General features: G+C 44.1%; 1 protein-coding gene across 1 annotated transcript; it reads right to left on the bottom strand.

Moving 5' to 3' along the window:
• Positions 1-6,720: 6,720 nt before the first annotated feature.
• Positions 6,721-22,184, bottom strand: MEP1A (meprin A subunit alpha). Its single transcript, XM_013955611.2, has 14 exons — positions 22,116-22,184; positions 22,006-22,030; positions 21,859-21,912; positions 20,953-20,993; positions 20,764-20,842; positions 20,348-20,465; positions 19,196-19,371; positions 15,508-15,729; positions 14,346-14,495; positions 11,287-11,502; positions 9,913-10,371; positions 8,497-8,670; positions 7,675-7,882; positions 6,721-7,323 (listed from the first exon to the last, which is right to left on the bottom strand). The coding sequence occupies exons 1-14, from the start codon at positions 22,182-22,184 to the stop codon at positions 7,176-7,178; spliced, it is 2,139 nt and encodes a 712-aa protein (XP_013811065.2). The 3' UTR covers positions 6,721-7,175.
• Positions 22,185-23,737: the final 1,553 nt, after the last annotated feature.

A 23,737-nucleotide genomic window follows, 5' to 3' on the forward strand; every position in this document is an offset into this window, starting at 1 on the left:
CCTGGAGGCACACTGAGCTTTCTGCTGACTCATTGTCCCTCACCCACCTCGTTGGCCAACAGCTGGTAGGAAATTAGATGTGCTGCAGCAAGGGCCAAGCTACAGAGATGCTGAATGTCCATCTGGGGCACACAGCCGACTACGCAGCTCACTGTGCCAAGAGAACGAGTAGTGGTCACATCCTGCCTATCTCTCCCTTGGGGGAAACTTTAATAAGCTCTACCCAACCATCAATACTCATGAACTTACAAAGAGAACTTTTTCAGCGCTTTTGGTTAAAAAAAGGCCAACAGGATTCAGTGCTATTGAGAAGCAGGGGGCTGGCAGGCAGCAAACACACACAGACCATGTGATTTCCTGAGAATTTTCCTGTTAGAAAACCAGGGTAAAAGATACGATACAATCTCCACAAAATCTAGGATCATTTCTTCAAACTTACTCCAAGTTCTTTTCACTTTTTCTTCAGGATAAGGAGTGCTAATCCTCTTACAGCCTCTTCCTGGATCATTCCTCCCAGGCACACCTCCCTCTCTCCCTTCTCCCCCCCCTTCTCTCTCTCCCCCTCTCTCCCCCTTCTCTCTCTCCCCCCCTTCCCCTCCTCTCCCCCTCTCCCCCCTCCCCTTCTCTCTCTCCCTCTCCCCTTCTCTCTCCCCCTCGCTCTCTCTCCCTCTCCCTCTCTCCTTCTATCTCCTCCCGCTCTCTCTCCCCCCTCTCCCTCCCTCCGGACACTTTTCGCTCCCACACACGCAGCCACATCGGAAGTGTCAGTGGGAAAACCTGGCCGGGGTGTGTACGCGAGCACCCACCTCCCACTCCCCGGGGCCCCTGTCGCGGCCCTTCTCCCCACACGGAGGCGGGCAACCGCCCCCCGCGTTGCCTGGCAACGGCCGCCGCCGCGCGTGCGCGGAGCCCGCCCCGCTACCCCGACCGTTGGGGCGGGGCTCGTTACCCGGGGCAACGGCGGCCGGGCCCGCGGTGTCCCGGCGGGGAGGTGCGGGGGCACTCGGCTACTACGAAACGCTCCAGATCGGTAGTGAAACCGGGGAATAAAAGCCTGTTCCCAGCCCCTAGGGAAGGGCATGGAGCCGCGGCCCCCGAGAAAGAAGAATCCCCACCCCCACCCCCCGCCAGCATTGCTGGGAGCACCACCAAACCGGGCAGCCCATGAGCAAGACACCGACTGAAAAAAAAAAAGGGAAAACTGGAAAATTTTACTGCCCTTTCATAGTTTTTTTTTACATAGTATTTCAGTAACAGCATTTAGCACACTGCAGTTCAAAGTCGCTTCAGTATCTAAACTGCCAGCGACACAAGGACTCTGGTGAAATGATGGGATTTCTTAGGAATATGGTGCTGCCAGCATCACAGGCAGCAGGTCAACCAGAGGCCAAACCAGGGCAGAAGCCCCCTGCAGCCAGGCCAGCCCTGGCCAGGCCGCTGAGCTGCCTGCCAAAGCAGGGCCCATGCATACTACCCCAGGGATGGGCCCTGCCCCTGGGAATGGTTGGGGCAATTCCAAACCTGATTCCTACCTTGGGCCAGGGGCTTTTGAAGCCAGGCCTGAAGACCACCATCAGGAGAGCCAGGAGGACGTTGCAGGCTGAGGGGATGTTGAGCAGACACAGGAGCAAAAAGCTCAGTGCCATGAGCTCGCACATGGCCCTCAGCCTCCGCAGCTCCATGCCGCCAAAGGGAGCGCACCTCAAGCGTGCAGCCTGCACAGCGCTCGATGTCCAAGTCCTGTTTCAAGAGTGCAAGCCAAAACACAGCACACAGCTCTTAGCAGTGGTCCCCTTACAGCGACCTAGACCCTCCCAGCCCAAGGGAGGTCAGCATGACACAAACTGCTGCTGAACAATTCCCTTCCCATGCGGTCCACCATCCTCCCAGTCCCTGCCCCCTCTTCTCTGCTCTTGGGCTCACCCTTTGCACATTGCTCCGTGCCCCAAGATTGGCAGCACCAATCTGCCACAAGGAGAAGAGCAAAAGGCTGCCAAGAGAGCAATTTGGGAAGAAGAAGGGCACAGTCAGCTCAGTCGATCTGCCTTCCCTGGTTGCCCGCTGCTGGGGCTGGTTTCACACGTGTTCCACTGGGACACCCTGTCCTCGGCAAGAAGTGCAAAGAATCGTCCCCAAACGTTGCTGGGCTTTGCTGAGGGGATGTTTCCATGGATCTGGCACTTGCAGCAGGACACGCTGAGGGAGGGGGAGTTCAATCCCAGCACGTCCCCCAACCAGCAGCGCATCCACCCAGTTTCTTGGGTGGGCGCTGCCCAAGGAGGGAGCGTGCAGTGGTTTTTGGGCACTGAGGAGGCCGACAGACACAGACCGATCGCCGCAAGAGGAGGAGAGACTGGGGAGAGACCAAAGGAGCCAGCTCTTACCCGGCTGCCTTGCTCCTTCGTCCCAGCTCAATGCCACACTCTTCACCCACTCGCTCGCTCGCTCGCAGGCAAAGTGGCACCTGAGGCTCTCTCGGCCCCACCTTCAGAAAGAGCAGGGGTTGTGATGGCGACATCACTTCGACACACCTCGGGTGTGAGGGCACCCCCGGGGCTGAGCTGTCACTCCTGTCACCCAAACACTGACAGTTCTCAGCACTGCAAGGACGAGCCCAAGACAGCTGCAGCCATGAGAAACCCTGACAAAACCGGAGACCCGTCCTTGGCAAGCCCGTACAAAGGCGGTGGCCTTTGCCTGCCAGTGCCAGAATCCCGTGTCCTGGCCGTGCAGGGAATCGCAGCAGTGACATCTCCCCAGACACTTAGGCCAGTGCCAGCACACCGCACACTCCCTGAAGGCTCCAACACAAGTGGGCCCTTTCGCTGGTGGTGCCAGGATGGCTGGACAGGCAGCAGCCTGCCAAAGGCCTGCGTGGGAGGGCTGGGCAAGTGCCCGGCTTGTGTTACGGGGGCCCTCTAAGAACTGCCTGACTCAGGGCTGACACTCGAGGAGCCACCGGCACGTGGGCAGCATGTAGCCTGCCCTGCCACCAGGTGCCCACGGGCCCTGGCATGCTGCAGACCCCTCCGTGTGTGCCATGGGGAGGAAGGTAGCTGCTGGAAGACGAGGCAGAGGCCCTGGGAGCTCTTCCTCAGTCTTCTCCCCTGCAGCCCCACAAACACCCTGACCTTTTCAGAAGCTAAGGGGTTAGTGTGGAATCTCTTTGCCGTGTTCCAGGTCAGTAGTGGTAGCAGTCTCTGTCACCTTGGACCACTGTTGTTTTCATTTCAGTGTTGTGAGGTAGAATGGATTTGTAAGGCAAGCAAGATATTTGCAATTGCTACCACTTGCCAGAGTTGCAGGTCTGTGCTAAAAAAAGCAAAGTCCAAACGAGCTTTAAGCTAACACAGCTCCATCAGCCTTACTGGCCTAGAGCAACCAAGCAAGAATGATGCCCTGCACTGAAATCTTGTGGGTGGAGGTGTGCAGTAAAAGAGGTTCTTCATTACACTACAGGAACTCCAACTTCTCATGCAAGTGATACAAGCTAAGCAAAGATCGACAACTGGAAACACAATTCTTTGCTTTTAGGGAAATCTCCTAGATGCCAGTTTGAAGAAGAAACAAAGACCTACTCAGGCTTTTGCCATGAGCTAAATTCACCGGACCTTCAGATACTGTTTGCATTTGTCCACAAAACAATTTTTCTCCTTGGTACAACACTGTGTATAAAGAAATCCGAGATACAGTTTCCAAAAAGCACCATTTCTCTAGAGAAATTCCAGATGACAAGTCAGGATTATAGCAATCCCCCTCTTGGAGGATAGGAGTTAAGGGGCCTTGCTAGAGCTGGCCTGGTGTTTAGAGGTACAGATCAAACTAACTCTCAGGCTAGAAATTGCAGGTACTCAGTGCTTCAGGGTAACTTCATGCCAGCTTTATTTAAGAGCCTTAGAAACTCATGCTTTCAACATTCAGCTCCGACGACTGTAGCAAAGCTGCCTCTATTAGACATGATGTTTGAGAGAGCCAAGGGAGAAAACACATGACTTTATTGCAATACAGACACTGGGAAAAGGAACTAACGAAAACTATAGTCCTTAGGAGCTTGGTTTTCTTATTGTTTATAGCCCATGGGCTGACTGCAGCATTTGCACTTGGGAGATAGTTTATGCCATGATGATTACTTTTACTTGAACTCCAGGAGTCCCAGAAAACTGCACTGCACCTGTAGCTATGGCTGCTTTCATCCATTCTTGTGCTGTATTCCTGCATCAACTCAGAGGCAGGAAGATCCAGAAATGTGAACCACAAGCCTGTATTAAAAATGGATGAGTTAACTCAGCTTGGAAGACAACACAGGAAAGACAAAGCTGCTCTCTGAGGCTGTTCTTGCCCTTGTGAGAGTTTTCCCCTTCCAACAGTATAGCAACAAGCATCTGGCCCTGCAACAACTGTTGCTGGTTTTGCTGCTCTGTTCAGAGCATTATCTTGCCCACCGTGTCTTCTCTTCTGTGTCATGGTGGTGCATCCAAATCCCTGTATTTTGGAGGAGAGTTGTTTCACCGTCTTGATATAAGGAGCTCCCAGAATTACATGATTTGAAGAGCTGCAAGTTCCTGGGCACTTGGGGACATGCAGTTCTGGACAGAAGTGCTTTCTCTGCCTTGAGCTGCTAAGAGAGGACTGTCTTGTGTCCCATGCTGTGGGATTCCTATGAATGCCAGTTTGGCCTGAGCAGTCCCTATGTCAGGGACAGCTTCATTTGTCAGAGTTTAGGAGGTTTCCATGTGATGGTCTGCTGATGAAATCTCTTTTAGGCTTGTCCTTTTGGGCATCTTTTTGGAAGACTGACACTGTCAGTCTTCAGATCTCAAGAAAAACGGAGCAGGTGAGCACAGGTCTTCAGAAAAGGGGCAGATACTGACATGTTTGTAGAGTGACTGCAGCTGTATTCTTGAGGCATTTTTTCTGTACTGATGAGATGATTTGGACTCTGATTGTTACTCTCAGGGTGAGGGGCTGGCAGGGCCAGGGCCCAGCCCAGGTGCAGCTGGAATGTGTTCCTTTTCCAATGCAAAGTCTCAAAGTAGGAGCAACCAGAAGGAGCAGGGCCAGTCCCTGCCATCTTTCCCAACCAGCATGTTCTGCTGTCAACAGGCTCTGAAGATGCAGGAGAGCAGTGTAAAACCAGCTTCCTGATGGAGGATAAGAAATCCCTGGGCCTGGCCACCAGCAGCCTAGACAGATGTGACAGTGTCGTTCCAGAAGGCCTTGGGTGAAGTGGGACATGGACCCAGTGAGCCACAGATCCCAGTGAGGCCCTACAAGGGGACAGAAGCTCTCCACATAAAGACATGTCCCTGATATGGAGTGCACAGGGTGGGGGCACTTCTTTCCTGAGGGAGAGCAGCTCCATCCCCTTCTCTTGGGGCTGGGGACAAACTTTTATTCTCAGGTTTCAACCGAGAACTAGAGTATCAAGGAGGGCCCAGGTGCACCCAAACCTCCCTGTTTCGACATCCTCTGAGACTGGACACCATCACAAGTCCCCTTGTATGGAGAAGTCAGTGTGTGGTTTGGCAGGGCATGAAGACATGTGCTTTGTCAACATACGTAAACTGAACAGCGCCAGAGTCCATGTATGTTTTTGTAGTGACTAATGCCAACTTGCAGTTCTACCCTTGATTTTCTTGGTGTTTGGTGCACCAGCCCCTGGAGTCAGGGGATTTATGAGAACATCACTGTGAAAGCAAGAAGAGCATTTTCCAGCTCTTGCCAAAGAACCAAGTGGGCATATCTAGCCCTTGCTCTTCATTCAGCCTGATTACCAGATTTCACTTCCATCTCAGAGTAATTTCCGTTTCCACACCATTATATTCATAGCCATCCTGCCTTCCTGCCCGTGCTCCTCACCAAAACACAGGAAAACTCTGGTGCACTTGGATGAGCTTCTCTCTGTCTTACCCCTATGCTCATTGCTGCATTTCTTCATTGTCCCATATTTTCTTTTCATTAATAGGGCTGAAAAAAGGCCCACTGCTGTTTGTTTTCACTTCCTTTGCAAAGTCAGACTCAGTTTGGCTTCTGACAAGTCTCCTTCTGCCTCCATGTCATTACCACTAAGAAAGAGCTTTCTCAGCTGGTTAAATCTTTCTTTCTATTCCTGATTGCTCTTCTATTATGTTTCTGCTAATCCACTTAATGCCTTTATGTCTTTTGCCAGTTGTTGCAATGTCTTATTACTCCAGATGTGGTAAAGACAGTGCCTGCACTTGTGTTAGAGGAAATGACAAGGTGATTTCCCCTGCAGCTTTGGTTGAAGCTTACCGCCCTCAGCTAAGAGGCAGTCACTAATTTTGAGCATGCTTCTAGCCTGTTGCCATGAAACTCTGCCAGCCCAAACTCCAGAAAGCAACTGTTCCTGGTGCAGAGGTGGAGTGGGCAGAAGCCTCTTCTGGTGAATGTGTCCCACCACTGGCACTCCCCCGTGTTTTCTTCACAGCCCTAATCCTTGAGATATCTTTGTGATCTTCCTCATCTCTATCAGTGATGGCACTGTCTGGCACAGACCCCTGATACCTGCTGCTGACTGAGGGTAAAGTAATTCCAGGGTAGGGGCAACTTGCTGTCCAGCACCACCAAAATTATGTGGAGGAGAGGATTTAACCAGGACTTGCCTGGATGCTTTCATGTGATGTCCCTCTGCATGGAAGCTTTGTATATCATTAAGGGGGAAAGAGATCTGGAGAGAGGAGAAATGAAGGGGGGGAAACTTGAGGGCAGACATGCTTGCATGAAATGATGGCAACTCCTCTCATAAATCTTGCAGATGAATAAGGAGCAGCCACATGGCTTCATTCCTGTTTCTCTGTCTCACACATGAACTACCAAGCAGGGCTTGCAATTTTATTCATCTTTATGGATTTTTTTGTCATTTGTTATATAAACCTGGGTAATTTATGAACTCGAAAACTTTCGTGGGGGACTCCCCTGGCTGGAGCAGCTTGCAGAAGGTAATTGGATCTGTAACTATCCTTTGCCCATGGTCAGGTCCAGCCAGATAATCAGGCATGTTAAGGCATAAACTGTTACAAAATTATTTGTTTTGCTTTCAACGTTCATATGCGGACTGGTCTTTTACAAGTTGTATTTTAAAATTTTTCACTGCAAACTGATGTCTTTTGAAGTCTTGAAAAATACTGGACTGAGATTTATCCCCCTACAACTCTTTATCTTCTGCCCATCATGGAAATGAGGACAATGGTTAAGACAATGGTTCCAGCAATTCCACCAACTGTCAGTCCCAGGATGTTTCCATGGACCTGCATTGACTGACATCTCTCACCCGTAAAGAAGAAGGCTTGTCCTGATGGGCACCTGCGAAAATAAACCACAGATTCATGTGTAGCAGGGATTGTGTCCCACCCTATAGACCCACCTATAGGTCCCACACTCACTGTTCTGCATGGGCAGTTCCCATTAGAGAGGTTCACATCACAACATCCCCACCTTGTTGGGAGGCTATTTACATCCCCTGAAAAGCACCGCAGAGAGGGTTTTCCTGGGGCTGCTAGTAAAAAACAGTCACTGCAGTGAGGTGTTTTGTTCCTGCTGTTGCCTAAAAACCTAGTAGCTCAGATCTTTGGGGATTGTAGCTCTGAATACTTATCACTTGTGTTACTTAGTTCATAAGAAAATCGAGGCTGACAGGGGAGAGGTCAGTGGTACCTGCAGCTTGCTTTCCCTTTGATATTCACACAGACTCCATCATTCTGGCAAGGATTTGGGTTACACGGGTCTTGCAGATAAGGAAGCCAGTCTTGAACAGGCTCAGTATCCTGGGCTGCTCTCTTGTGCCGTTCGAGAATGAGGCCTTCCGTGATGGAAGATTGTGCAGGCTCTACAGGGACTTCAGTGTTATTGAGGTGAATTAGATCTTTTAAAGAAAGAAAGAGGAGAGAAGGACGTCAGATAACAGTGAGTGGTTTTATTCTATGCAGTATTCTTTGTGTCAGAGCTTCACAGGCTGCTTTGTGGACTGGAGGAGACTCCTTGTCCATAAGCCCCTTAGAGAGCTCTTGCTGTGCCACAGGAAGTACTGCATATTTAAAGCACAAAATAGAAAATAATACTGAATATATGGTAACTAGTTAGGTAAATCAGAAGCATTTCCTGCTTTGGAAGACTGTGATAAGTGTGACTGCTCTTTTTGAAAACAAACACAATGGAAAAGGCTTTTTAATATGTTCACATGCCTAGAAATGGAGATAGCTACTGGTTAGGGTGCTTAAAGGTGCCTAAGAAGTTAACCCTCAATAAATCATTGCCATTTAGATTCCTCTGAACTCACAAACACTTCAGTTGATATTGCCTGCTGAAATTAAGGTGAACGAATCCTTTTAAAAGTTCTTCCTGTTAGAAGAGAAGAGGGCTTAGAGACTGGAGACAATAGTTATTTGACTGAGCATGTGAAAAGAGATAGATAGAAAAGAGACAGAAAAGAGATGATCCACTTGTTTTTGTAAGGAGAAGCTAGAAAAGAGTCTTTACCATGAAATTCTGCAAAAATAATCAGATCATCATTTTTCAGGAAGCTTCTCCGTCTCATCTGGCTGTGGGATATGAAGTTATTCCACCCCCAGTCTATACTTCTATAGCAATTGCATGAGGCATCAAATTTTCCAACAATAGATGGTCTCTCCCATATTAAGGTTGTGTTAGCGTCTGCAAAGAGAGTATGGGTGAGAAATGAGCACCATAAAATCTTCCAAACTGGAAGTATGACATGACTTTTACCCCACATTAAACAGGATTTATGCTGCAAAATCAAGTTCAGGGCTCAGATGCCCAAAGAAGTCACAGAGCACTGACAAACTATGGGTGCCAGCAGGTGCTTAGAAATAGTCTACATGAGGACTCTTAGCCCATGTGAGGGCATTTAAATTCCACAGCTCTCCTTTCATTGAGGGCTAAACTAGTTCAAATTACTTTCCCTGTTGTCACCAACTAAGAGCACCCTCCTGCATAAGGACACCCCTCAGCATGGCTGAGTGCTCACATTCAGCTTTTAAGCACCTATGGTTTAGAGTCTAATGGGTTTTGTTCATTGCTATGATTGTGTTAAAAAAAATCATACCTGGAATTTAAAACTTCCTACTGAAAAGGCATGTACCATTGTTCCACTGGAAAAAGTAAAGACGGATGGAAACTCATCGCTAGTATTTTATTCTGCAGCAAATTCAGTATTGTCCTTTTCTTATTTCTTTGAATTACCACACCCATAGGGAATCCTAGGCCTGGACATAGAACAGTGGTGCTACATGCGATATAAATCTGGAGCTACAAGACAGTCCCTATCTGAAAGAGTTTGTAGCCTGCAGTCTACACCCAGCAAAGGGAGATAAGTTTCAAATGCTGCAGACTGATCTCACAGGTGTTTGCAGGTATTTTGTTCCTTGAATACAGCTACAGTGTGAACCCTATGCTTTCAGACCATGTATATTCAAGTTAACTGAGCCCCCAAAATGTAGTTTTAACTTAATTAATGTTGTATTAGCACTGGAATACAGCACCCTGCTGACATTGCACTATCATGTGCTGACGTAACACTCATCATATTGGGCACTAACATGAAAGAGCACAGAAACTAGGAAATACATTCTCAAACTGCAGATAGAATGGGATTTGGCAACTCTTTGGCACAGGAGAACTGTGTCAAACTCAGATAGTCAAACTCAGACATCCCATGGATTCTTCATAATAACAACAACAACCCTCTTTGCAACACTTTTCACATCAGATGGCCTTTAATAGACAGGAATTCTGAGTCATACACAGGGAAAAGGCCCAAATCAGGAAAGGCAGACAAAGTTGCCCAACTTTTGAATCCTGCACTCAATCCTGTGGCTCAGACTCCTTAGCTTTCTTTTTCATCATTTTTTCCATTTTCATGCAAACACCACTTACCTGAGATAACATGGTTTTTGCCTGTGGTGAAGCTTCTACTTGCGGACATCCTTTTCAAGATGTCAGGATCCTGGTCCAGCACTGTGAGGATAGCCTGGCGGTTCAGAGCTGGCCACTCCAGAACACCGTCGTTCTCTCCACTGCACAAGTGAAAGGCAATCCGAGTGTAGCCACTGATTCTGGAGTGGGGATACAAACTTATGCCATAGCCATAACCCTCAGGGCTATAAAACCGAGGGCTTTGAATAACACTGCTCGATGTGTTTTGGAGGATTTGGCTGAAATTCCGAATGACCCACACAGCCGTGGGACAGGGTGTTTCTGTGAGCATCACATCATCGATAGCAATCCCACCAGATGAAGAGCTGGGGTCGCCCTTTAGTCCTTGGAAGAGGTATCGGAACTTCTTTTGAGCATTGAGGGTTACATGGGCAATTTTCCAGTTATAGTCATTATCCGCTTTTGTAAAAGAAAAGCAAAACTGCCATCAGCATGATTAGTCATATTATGAAGCAGCTTATTCCTAGCCATCCATCCATCCAAGCTGCATTTTTAGGCAACTGGTTTTCTCACAGAGTCCTGAAGGCTAGAGATCTTAAGTTGCTATTATGATTACAATATACTCACATTACAAGACATTATCATCTAAATGCCTTGGACACATTGTATTAGGAAGTATGCAGATATTAGTGAATGACAGTCTCTAATTCAAAGGGCAAGATGCTAAAGGCCAAGACATAACAAACAGATGGGAGTAAGTATCCCAGGATGTTGGAATCAAGTATTACCACCAGTTTTTCATGAACTTGTCCTTCTTCCATGAAATTCCAGCAGCTCAGTATAGGCAGGTTATCACGTCTTGGGTTTTGACAGCATTAAATGCATAGTCCCACGGTAGCTGGATTTGTCCTATGCAGCAAAATCACCCAAAGTGGGAACTCACATTTCCAAAATTACCTGTATTTTTTTCATTTCTGGCCATATAAAAAATCAGCCTGGGCTTCTTATTGAGTAATGTGAGCACAGGTATTTACATGTCAGCAAGTCAGCGTCAGATCATATTATGGCCAGTGGAAATATAGACTGATAAAACTCCAGCAAAGTTTGGGGTCCCATTCATTAAGTGCAACATAATATTATCAGGAAAGTTGTGACTTCTGCTGTGGACCACCTGAATTGCACTATTAAAAGCCACAGTTTCACTGACGCATACACTTCTGCAATACCAGAATCATTAGCTGGATTGCAAGATGCTCTTCTGGTAGGTTAGGGAACACCTTTTGAATTCTGAGCCAATTCACCATATTCCTGAACTCAGTAAATCAACCTTTCCTCTCCCAATATTTTGTATATTCCTCATATTTCCAGAATTACCTTGAAAGGTTTGGATTTTCCTCATCTTGCGAACATTTCCAGTGCCATCATCCTCTTTGACCCAGATGACCAGCTTGTCGGAAAGGCTTCCTGTGATCCTATAGAAGAACTGGAGGCACTGCTGAGTTCTCTTTGGATAAAGGATTCGAGACTCTAGAACTGCCACCTCATCTGCCTGGCCAGAGCTGGTACTGAAGTACATGAAATAGCCAGCATCTGGGAAGAAAGTGCAGAGTATCAGTGTCTCTTCCCAGCTTTCCTGCTAGCTGCATAGTAGAAACCAGTCATTTCAACCCCACTCTTTTAGTAGGCCTAAATGTAGTAATTGACATAAATAGCAGAAGGAAACAGTATATGATAACCAGTTAAGATAGAACAAGGTAAGAATATGACTAGTAGTTTAGCATATATATGTTTGTAACTCACTGCAGGCTCCTTATGTCAATTTTGTGTCAGTTGCTTTAGCTGGAAGTTAGATGCCTCAGAAATGTCAAAGATATGAGACAAAAATGATATAGGGCCTTCCACACAGAGAAGGGTTGAAGGAAACAACCTAACTGCAAGTAACTAGTAGACATAATTATTACTTGATTTAGATTGAAGATAAGGTGATATGTTCATATGCTATTACCTTATAAAGAATAAGATAATTTTGTATCAGTGATTAAGATAATAAAAAAGGGTTGGACACTGAACTAGCACTCTCCTGACCTTGAACATGGAGAAGCTCCTTTTTACAGCTTGTCCAAATACTTTTCAAAACTTAGCTCCTCAATTTGGGGATTTGGGGTAAGAATTTTTACCCCTCTAATTTAATTCCCCACTAACATTCTCTGAAGTGATCTTTACGTAGATTTGAAGTATCTACCTTTATCCTTATATTTACCTTTGTTTTGATTTGACATTCACAAATTCACCATTTGCACACATTTCTTATCTTGGTATCACACGACCTTGTCGCATCTTATCTGTATTGTATTGCTCTATAGCTATTCATTACAGTCTATGATTACACTATTAAGTGAAATTCTTTTAGCTATTGTGTGAAAGCCTCCTCTTCTTGGGGCAGGTTTCTTGGACTCTCATGGTTGCAGCTAGCATCTGGGGCGTCACCAGTCAAACCTGCAGCTGCATAATCACAGTACAGCCACCTGCATGGCCAGTGGAGCTCTCAGAGCTATTCTGTGTTTCATGTTCCTTCTAACCAGGTCTGGGGAATATTCTCTGTTGCCTCCCACCTGGTAGCAATGCTTTGATCACATACCCTATGGAAACTTTGTCAAGGGTGCCTAGTTGCTTTATATGCACTGTTAAGCAAGTAGGATCTATGATTACTATTGCTCCAAGTGGGAGACAGGGCTGTGAGCCTTATTCAGGTGCCTAACTTTGTTGTGGAGTGTGTTATAGTATCAAAGCCCCAGAGGAACTAGACTTTATCTCCTTTTTGTTAACAAAGAGAAACATTAACAAAGGCAACATTAAGCACCTATGGCAGACAGTCAGGATATGGTCTTTGGGGACTTCAGCAAGGGCATACAGGGATCAAAGCAAAAGTCTGGCTGCTAGGTCCTCTCTCTGACCATTAAGCTGTACTTTCCCTTCCTCAGGTAGGCCAGGAAAAAGTAAAAAACACTGGATTGGCGACTGTTTGAGCTAAATATGGTCCATCTGTGTTAGAAACCTAAAATTAGCCCCCACTTGAGATAGCTGCAAAAGCAGTTCTCCAAAAGTATCTAAATTCCTGATGGAGTTAATGAGCCTTTGAAGGCCTTCAAAAGGAGAGGCACTCCCTAACCTGGCAATTCATTTAGGCACTCTGGAGATCCTCAAAGGCACCTACCTCTCTCCATTAACTCTTCAGGGAACACGGTTACTTATTTTATGCTAACTGAGTCACTAGATGCTAAAGCGTAAGTGCAAGTTAAGTACTTATTTTAGACAGGCTCAAACCCGATAATATCAAACAACTCAGCTGAACTCTTTTTCAGTAACAGTTATATAATGCAAAAAAAAAAAGGAGAAAGAAGGAAAAATATTAGAGGAAGGTTAGGAGCATGTTCTTGTAGAAGATGTCAGATGGTTTTCTTGAGTTAATTTTCACTCTCACACCTGATTGATAACTACCAGCATTATGAGAGGTTGAGGCTCTGTTCTTCTTTCCAGTGACTGGTTCAACATAAGGGGAATAGACTCTCTTCCTGATGACAAGTCAAATTCTTCCCTCATCAAAGAATAAAAAAGCACAACTGAATGTGCTTTGGGCCATGATTCTTGCATTCTATACTTAGGCAAATTTTTCCACCAAAGTTTCTTGAAGTCTGTAATAGTTTCTGCTGACTAAGTAATGACAAATCATGCCCTTGCTTAATCTTTACTTTCACTTGTAAACTAGCAACCTGCAACTGTGACTGGAGCTGACTCCACTCTTTTTGAGATTCTCTTCCTTTGAAAAATGTCAAATTAACATTTTAAAAGAACATTATCACAAAACGTGACTTTCTTCTACCTCCAGAGCATGTACTCCTCAAGTTTAACTTATTGTTCACTTTGCAAATGCAACATTTATCAGTGGTTTATGAGTGCTATTTCATTCTTATCATGTAGCAATATAACTCTTACTCAGACTTTGAAAGTTGCAGTAAATCCTCTTCCAGGCTATATTTAAAAGGACTCCAGTTCAGATGGTTCTTTGTTCCCTTTTATACTGCTGTTCTGGAGAACACTGCACTATGTTCAAAAAGCTTAATAATAACACTAAAGAGAATATAAGCTCAGACTCACAGTGCCAAGACATGTGAAAAGGAAAGAGACTTTTTGCTTAACTAGAAACATTACAGCTAAGATGTCTGCTGGATAGTCTCCTGAATGTAGTCATCTAATATTCTGTTTTCAGAGTAGCCAATGCTAGCGTTTCTCGAGGATTGACTACAGTGATAACATCTTTAACAACTTCTCTAAACCTTCCTTTAAACCGAACAGCCCAGCACAGATATGCACAAGTGACCATTACCCCAGCTAACCCCTTTTCTATGGGTTAGTGTTCTGTTACTTGGCTTTACCTTTACAACGCCCAGCAAGTGTGTGGTCTTCTTGCCCTGTAGCACTGTTCTGTTGATGGACCCAGTCTAGGTCATCTCTGGTGCCTTGAATCATGCCACAGATATTTTCAAACTCAAAAGCACACTGGTCCAAAAGAGTGTGAGTGGAAGCTGAAAAAAACGCATACATGGTTACCCCCAAAGAAGTATCCCATTTAAAACAAAATTTGGATATTTCTACTCTGATTTGTTTTTTTGTTTATATTGGTATAGATATCATGTACAGAAGACCTGATCACAGCAGATGTGAGTCCTAAGACAAGGATTCAAGAGAAGAAAAGGTTAATTCCCAGAGGGATTCCCTGCGTAAAGATACCACGATCCCACCATACTGCAGAAGCTTAACGAACTTGCATGTATCAGCTGAAACAGAGTGACTGCTGGTGGCTGTCTCTGTGCCTGCTTGTAAGTCTTGGAGACACAGTCACTTTATGAACAGTGGTGTTGATTAAAGATGTTATCATCCCATTCCTGTATTTAACTGCTGGAGGTTATCAGTCTCCATGGCTCACCTGGGTGCCTGGATTCAGGAGCATGGTTTAACCCACTTCAGGCAAAGTCTGTCCAGTTAGCTTAGGTCAATTCAGCTAAGTTTGCCTGCAAGTGGATGTTCCTGTTGGCAGAGCTGTGGGGACGATAATTTCTTGCTAAAAAATACAGGTCGTGATAACATCTTTAACCAGCTGAGTAACCAATGGCAGACTCTAGACTTAGCCCATACCAGGTGCAAAATTATGCATCTGGTCTAAATTTCAGTAAAAGAGAACAAAGCACAATTGCATTCACCTCACAACAGAGGCACAGGGAAACTGCCCACAAACCAGCAGAACACAACTGTGTGTCTGAGCCCCTAGGAGCAACATGGAAGGGAAGATGGGAATGAACTGTCTTTCATTGACTAACTGGACTGTTACAAAAGTAATGACAGTTGGCAGAGCCAAAGAGAAGCCAGAGCCAAGGAAGAAATGAACAATCTGAGTCTCTGCACCACAGGCCCTCTTCAGTATTGCCTCAAGAGCACCTGAGAAGAATTTTCTTGTTTTTAGAGACTTAAGGGAGTTAAATCAGGCAGGCTAAAGTGTAAATATAGGAAACAGTTTGCCATACTTAAATTATGACTTACTGCAGTTATACATGCGATTGAGTCTTTCCAGGTCAATGGCACTGAAGTCTAGACGTTGCCCAATGATGTTATCAAATGCTGGTATTTTCGCTGTGATTGTGGGGATGCTCTCATTTTTGTTAAATGAAAATGGTGCATAGTGCATCACTGATTCATAGTCATAGGGGGTGTTCAAGTCAGTGATGTAGCTGTCATCATACTTCAGAAAGTTGTGTTCCTTGCCTGCAAAAAGAACAGAAAAGTGGTTCATTCTTAGAGTAATCAGAAAAGAAATGGATTTAGCCAGGCCCCTTGGATACAATTCTCTGAGGTAGAATTGATATATCCAAAAGCAATTGCTTTCTGATAAAGGGTTCAAATTCGATGTGATTTGTTTATGAGGTAATTTGAACAACAAAACATCTTTAGATTGCAGTTTCCTGCCCCCACGTGAGTTCTGTAAGTTCAAAATCAAATATAAGCCAGCCATAAAGACCTATGATATATTGGAGGTCAGATTAGATTGTCTAATGGTCCCTGGTAAACATCCTGAAGGAATAAATTTAAAGATGAATATACTCCATTCCAGATTCTGTGAACATTGATGCAAAAATTTCCCAGGATATTAGATCCCATAGGAACAAGGAGGAGCCCTTCACTCATCGAGGGGACAGCAATGGCAGTTCTGGAGTGCCCCCAGCCTCTGCTGTCCTTCAGTGCAAAAAACACGGTATGAATGTGTGAAGGCAATGAGGTTTTACCCTAGATTGATGGTATTGCTACAGTCACACCCATTTGCATGTTTCTGTTTTATTAACCAAAAATTTTTTCTGAAAAGTCTTATGGAAACACGTTTCTTGCGGTTCCTTGGTGAAATCATTTCTTTTAAGAGAAAGGGTTCTTTTTCACTGTGGAAATATCCTCTGAGGCAGAGAGAGGGAGCATTTCACACACTTCAGTGTGGAAGTAAAGAGAGATTCCCAGCATTCCCACAGATAATATTTCCAGAATATTTGGGTTCATTCTCTCTCCAGGAAGAAACAGCACATGACTGTACGCAGTGGATAATTGCAGCTTCTCTGTGTACAACTGCCCTTCCCTTCTGAAGCTCTATACTGAGCACAAAGGTCTTCAGTTCGAGGCTCGAGATTATGTAAGAGCTTGGGGGTTATTTTCTTACAGATACTTGAACTGGACCTTTTATCAAAAAGGGTGAGAATCTTGCTAATCAAGTACTATTGCTTTTTATAGCTGGGAATAAAATCTTGGCAAAACACAGCCCTATGTAATAATGCTGTTCTTTAAGATACTTATCAGTCAAAGAGTAACTTTTAGATGTTTTTAAAAGAAGTAAACCCTTCAGTGAGAAGGCAACTTCATTTCCTAGGCTTTCCTGTGTGTTTTCTCTGAAGTTTAATAAGCTTATTAGCTCTTCTGTCAGCAGGAACATGAATAAGAGATCTTTTTTTCTAATCAGCCAGATTTTTGCACTGAAGTTTATGGAAATGCACTATGGTCAAAACTGTTACCATGCTATTAAATTTGGGTTTTCAGATCATTAATGAGGAAACAGATGGACAGACAGACACACCAGCCTTATATTCCCCTTTAGAGGAGCAGATAATATTTCAGGACAAGGTAAAAAAAACCACAAACCCAGGCTGAAGCGCCTTGCCTGAATGAAGACTTGATAAGCTGTTTGTGTTCTTGGGGTTTGTGCCTTCCTCTGTAGCATACAGTAAATCCAGGCTATGCTGACCCAAACACAGTGGAATTCATCTGACCAGAGTGACTCATCTCATGGTAACGCAGTCTTAGACATGCATGCTTAACGCATGCTTAGACACACAGCTCATTGGCAGACACATAGAGGCAGACGTCTATGTTGAGATGTATTAGTCTGTGAGCTGAATCCTAAACCAAAAGCCACAAGAAACAAATTCTGCCCATTGGCTAAATCCAATGCAAACTAGGTCATCAGACTAACCTTTCTGTTCCATCTCCAATCTTTTAGTTCTTTCAGATAGCTACAGTTAGTTTTCTACCTAATGTATTTTCCTCACTGGAAAATAGGATTACGTAGTATGGATGGAAACCTATAGAAGGTAGGAATCGACTGTAATGATATCAGACTAGCCCCAGGACTTACTACATTCAGAATAATGCTACACTGAAGTGCATTATCTGTATCGTTCTTTTGGTGTTTCATTTTTGTGGCTCCTGAATACACCACAAATAAAGTGAGAGTATCCAACAAGGTATTTTTGAAAATAAAGAAAAAAAATACCTGCATTGAGAAGTGGCACTGTTTTGTTGAGCTTTTCAATAGCTCTGTACAACATGAAGCTCATAACAATCCATTATAAAACTCTTGGTTTAAGAGGTGGTTAGTTACAGTGCACAGGATAATGGGTCCCAAAAGCCAGGCTCTAGATATTATTATCACCACCATCATCATCATCACCATGATTCAAGTTGAGACCAAGTTAGTAATAAGGTGAATTGGTTTTAGTGCTTTTCATAATAATAAAAATCACGGTCTGCAGAATCATCAACATCCACATCCCATCTACTGCTCAGCCACCCCAAAAGAGAATGCAGCTACCGAGCAGAGGCAAGTATGAATGCACATGGCTGTACAGCTTGGAGCAATACAAAATAACAGATACTGCACTTAGAGGTCAGAAGAGATAGCTTGTACAGCAGTTCTTATCTATCCAAGTGAGAACATAGAGCTCTCTGGATCCTATTCATTTGCATGTTGTCACACTATGTCACATGTATTTTACACTTATTTGCAAAGATGGCAAGTGCATAACCCTGAAGACCAAAATGATCTGTTTGTCCACATGAAGCACAAGCAATAGCAGGGCAATTTAGCTGCGCTGGTGTCACAATGCACCACTACTGGGAGCAAGAGAAGAGTTTACACTTGGTGCCTTTGCTAGCATGCCCTTAAGAATGTTATAGACTACCATTCACTCTTTTTCACATATGTTATCATTAAATAGTAAGGGAGACAGACCTCAGAGGAGACAAAAGGAGAAACTACCTAGGGACCAGGAGGACTATAGAGAGTTTGCTGAAACTCAGAAAGCTACCAAATCTGATGAAACTAAACATGAAACCAAGGATCTGCAGAGACACAGTGGGCAGGAAAGAGTGGGACAGAACCCTATTTTATGTATCCCATCTGATCTAGTCTCTTTGAAGCTTCTTTATGTACAAAGAGAATCTTTCCAGTTTCTGGAAGACCTGAGTCTCTGAGTATAAAACCCTTTCAGACTTTGAGAGGACCTGACATTAAAGAAGAGGGCGTGGCAGAGCCTTAAAACTCAGGACAAGTTGGAGTCCCGCCACACCATCCCAGAAGATCATATTTCACATTACACAGCAAGAGAGGAAACAGTCTCTTAGAGAGGGAAAGTGTTTTGTTCAAAATCAGAGAGTAGACCAGTCCTGTAGCCAAGGGGCAAAAAAGCCTCCTAACTTGCAAAGAGCACTGCTCTCCTCTGGGCTTAGATTGTTCCTTATCTTCCACCAGAGAAACTCCATGGAAACCATGCTTCATCTACAGATTGATTTACAGGGGTTCTCAGGTGTGGCCCCATGTCACTAAATTCACATCTTTAAGAAGGCTTTAAAAACTAGGGGGGAAGATACCGTCAGTCTGCACTTCATAAAATTTGGCTTGAAGATCAAAACCAACCTGCAAGAATTTCATCCCACCAGATTGTCACATAATCATCCCGGTCCATCCTTGACTGCTCATGGTAAAATCCCAAAGCATGCAGGATCTCATGTTCCACAATTGCTTTGTAGTCACACCCTGACCCAATAGAGAGGTTCTGTCCAGTCTGCTGGTCTCCCACCATGGACCAACACCTGAGAAAGAGATTTCATTGCCTATTAAGTATTCTTTTCTGCATTTAAGGTCCCAATCTGCTCACTGGATTTAAAGTAATATCAAAAAAGATTTAAATACAAAACAAATATATACATTATTATTTAATTGTTGACTGTGTGCCTTGATGCTCTGCAGAATGAAGGCAGCCTGAGCCCTGAAAACTTACTCGCTATCACATGCATGAGGCCAGCATGTTACATACCCTCCATGTTAGACAAGGTCACCCCTGATTTTTGAGATCCGCAGTTTTGTCCTATATCAGCTGCTGTTTTGCCAAGAAACATGACAAGAAACAGTACATAGATAGAAACAGCAAACTCATCAAGGGAGACTGAGCTTTCTTTCAATCACCTGGGCTAGAGAAAAGATCACCAGTAGCTGGGAGGTTTTAGCATTATTTGGTCCTTTTTAAGAGCAACTATACAATACATTGGCCTGGGATGAGAAAACATATCTTCTTGTGTAAGGATCCAGCCCCCTCTCCACAGCTTGGCAGATGCCAAGCATGCTGAGGAGGAAAGGAGCTCCTCGGGCAGTTCACTGGGGACTTCTTGATGTAGCCCAGGAACAAGTTCAGAGAATATACACAGAGGTTGTTTCACGCACCAGTGAAATGGAAACATCCACAGGTAGGAAAGTAGCAGCTGCTGAAGACAACCCAGGAATGGCTGGGATTCACCTCATCAAAGAGGAGCCATCTAAATGTTAGATGCCCATTCCAGGTTCATCATCTCAGCATCCTCTGTGGCCAGCAGAAGGAGGCAGCTGCTTCTAAACTATGTGTCTAAGAAAATGAGATGAATTGTTCTCTTGGTGGCCTCTTTTTCTTCACTGACTATAAATGGAGCTTAGACAACAAGCCTAGACTAAACCTTCAGACTGTGGAAGTCAGATGAGATGAATTCCAACTAATTCTGCAGAGCAAAACTAAACAGGAACTGATATAACCCTTACCCATTTTCTTTTCTGAAGAATATGTAGGTTGTCTCTCCTTCATATGGCTTGAAATCAATGCAAGACTTCAGACGGAACATTTCAAGTGCTTCAAGAATGACTCCTTTGGCATTCAGATCTGGAAAACATATTTCAGGAACGCATTTTTAACATACTGCAGATCACTCACCCCAGAGAAGTGAGAAGTAGACAGAGATATACATGTGGGACCAAAGGAAAAGTGATCGAGTTTGGTTAAATTATATGTTTTTACGATAGGTGTAGAAGAAAAATTTCATCTTCAAGTAAAGGAGCAGTGTTGTTATTAGTGAATTTTAATGTGGGAGAGCCCTTCTGAAAAAGACAAATTTTTTCTCACAGTGACTCCAGTGCAAACAGGGTTTGGACTTAAAATCTGAATAAAGTATCTGCATTACCTAGGTTATCACCCAGAATATAGGGAATGGGGAACTTCCATCTGTATGTCTCATTTCTTAGGGCATTTCGCTGATTTTGCTGAAAAGAGAATTAACAGCTGATGATTACGCTGTTGTAGGAAGATGGGTTGATTTGTACTGAAAATACAATTAGGACAAATAATAGCTACAACATTTTGCATTACTTACTGGGAGCAAGATATCCCCCTGAAAGAGGTCCAGTCCAGCAGCTGAAAAGCAGTATAATGAAAGACAATTCAAACGAAATATCAAATATATTTTAATTCATAAAGCTTATTGAACCTATTTATGAATTGTACACGTTTTATGTCCTCAGGCATTTACAGAAAATAAAGAAGGATCAGCCTCTCTTTACACTGGCTTCAAAGTGAGAGCAGCTTCTACTCAATATTTACTACTCAGCAATGGCTGCTTCTGGGTGGCAGAAATCTGGTGGTCTGTGTGATAACCTCTTGCTTGTTACCAGCCAGTGGCAACAGTCACATGATGAAACAACACTCTAGAGAACATAGCAATTTGTAATAATGCATCAGTAAGCAATATTGTGTAGTATACCATCAAAGGACATATGGAAATTTGCATTACAGGGCATAAAAAATTAGAGAAAGAAGGTACAGTGTCTTGTGTCTTTTCCTTTTGATTACCTTACTGCTTATATAGAGCTCAACAAAACATATAAGCTATTGTCCACTTTGTTAAATTCTATAAAAATCACCTATAAAGATGGGGGGAAACGCTAGTGGGACTCCAAAGCCTTTCCTATTGATACAGCATATTACAGCCTCAAGTGAAAGACATCTGCATCCCTCATTTATATAGAGTTACAACCTGATGCCCAGTTTCATCCAAGCCTTGAAGTGCCTTGAAGCCTAGGATAATTTCAAGAGTCTATGCAAAACAGCCTGAGGAAGATAATTTGGAGCCCACTTCATTATATCTGTTTATTTCTTGTGTTACCATGGTCTTCTCTTCCTGACCATCAGTCACCCGCCTCTTTTTTACTATGCTGAAGCTTCAGCTTTCTGCTTACGACTTTCTCAGAGGGACTGCATGAGAATTTAGACATGAACTCACCTAAGTTTATGTCTGGAATGTCTTTGACTATCTCACCAGTATCAGCGTCTTGTGCTGTAAGATGGACAAAAAATAATGCATTCAGATGTGGTGACACAGCAAGCAAAAGAAAATGCTTCAGTACTCAAAACAGCTCAGAGTCCTTACCAACTTCACTGGAGAGATGCTTGACCTGAAAGAGAGTAAAATACAGCCAGTATAAGGTACAATAGGTCTCTGGAATGAGAGAGAACTGTAGAAACCAGGTTTCTACTTACAGAGATTGGAGTAACATAAGCATAATATAATAGGAGAGTTAGGCAGGGCAGGAAGCTGGTGGAACCCATTTTTGCGATGGAAAAACAAACTGGTCCCTTTCATCTCTTGCAATTTATAGGGCATGCCACTGAGCTTTTCAGAGAACATCAGCCAACCAGCTTTAAGCTTTCCACCTTTGTAGCATGGTTTCCCTGCTAAATGACACGTGATGGCATTGTTATTATCATTTACCTAAGTCCACTTTGAAGAAATGTTACAGATGGGAATGTGATAACTTTTGATCTTCAGTCCACATGGGTTTATTGGCACTGCAGTGGTATTAGAATTTGGCCCCTAATTGTTTTCAATTAATAATTAACACCACATTATAAAACTTAGAGATAAGAGAGAAATAATTATGAACTCTCTGGCAGTGGTTTCCCAAGGCTGGTTCCATCCCAGGACTGATGCCCCAGCACACGACATGCCAGCCCTGCCCTCCAGAGATGGTCACACACACCAGTAGCTCCTTGGCCATTCAGCTCAATGCCCCTTTCTTTTCCTGAGAGTTTGAGAGAGGATTTAGACCTTACAGGTAGGAAAGAGGAGGTAATCCCACTCCTCATCATGCTACCCTGCAAACTTGAAAAATGATTGAAAATTTTTGTTCTGCTGTTTGCTGTCTTCTTTTTGAGGGGACATAGGTCAGGGAGGGCTCATGGGCTAACTGAGATCTGAGATCTGAATCAGCAGGAGAAAATGTTATTGAGGCACATGTTATAAACCTAACAAAGTGAACATGGTCTGTCGGACCCACCATCCCCCCACTACATGGGATCGTTTCAATAGTGGCATCATTCCTTTCAGATAACTCGCACATTTTAAAAATATTGTCTTGAAGGTGATATGAAATTGTTTAGTTTCCTGGTCCATTCATTTTCTTCTTTGTCCTGTTTTAGTCCCCTAGTTCTTCACTTGCTATTTAACCTTTGTATTTCAACTGAGAATCAACCAGCAATTTCCCCCATCTATACAGATGATGCTTATAAAGTTTTACAAAGTGGACAATAGCTTAAATGTTTTGTTGAGCCCAACCATGCCTCAGGGTGAGTTGGGCAGGAGCTCTGGCAATAAAGAAGAGTAAATGGGCTTGATTGGCAGTCAATCTCAAATGCTTCTGAATCAACTGGACACTCTCCGGTGCCAGCTCAAGGACTGCAAAACTTATGGTCTGCATGGGATGGGATTGCACAATAGTGCAATTCTCCTTCCATTCATGATCATACAGTCTCCTTCTGTGGACAACTCCCACTACCTAGAAAGAGCTAGAAAGAGCTCCTGTAAACTCTTGATGATCCTGCTCTGGGTGGGATTTCCAAGGTAATGGCTCTCTGGAGACTTGCTTTTGTTCCCAGGAGCAGCAGCCATTGACCTCTCCCCTGACTTAGGGAATGAACAGCAATTGGTTATTCTCTGCCAGTACGGCCCCAAACAGAGCTTTTAAGATAGGAGCCCCTTTTTGGTAGCACATGTACATCTAAAAAGACTCCATAAGAACGAATGTAAGTTTTTTGTATAAATATGGGGCCTGCACATAGCAAAAGGGAGAGAGAGGGAAGTAGAAGCAAAGAAGAAAGAAAGG

Source organism: Apteryx mantelli, chromosome 3 (assembly GCF_036417845.1).
Source record: "Apteryx mantelli isolate bAptMan1 chromosome 3, bAptMan1.hap1, whole genome shotgun sequence".
Taxonomy (NCBI): Eukaryota; Metazoa; Chordata; class Aves; order Apterygiformes; family Apterygidae; genus Apteryx; species Apteryx mantelli.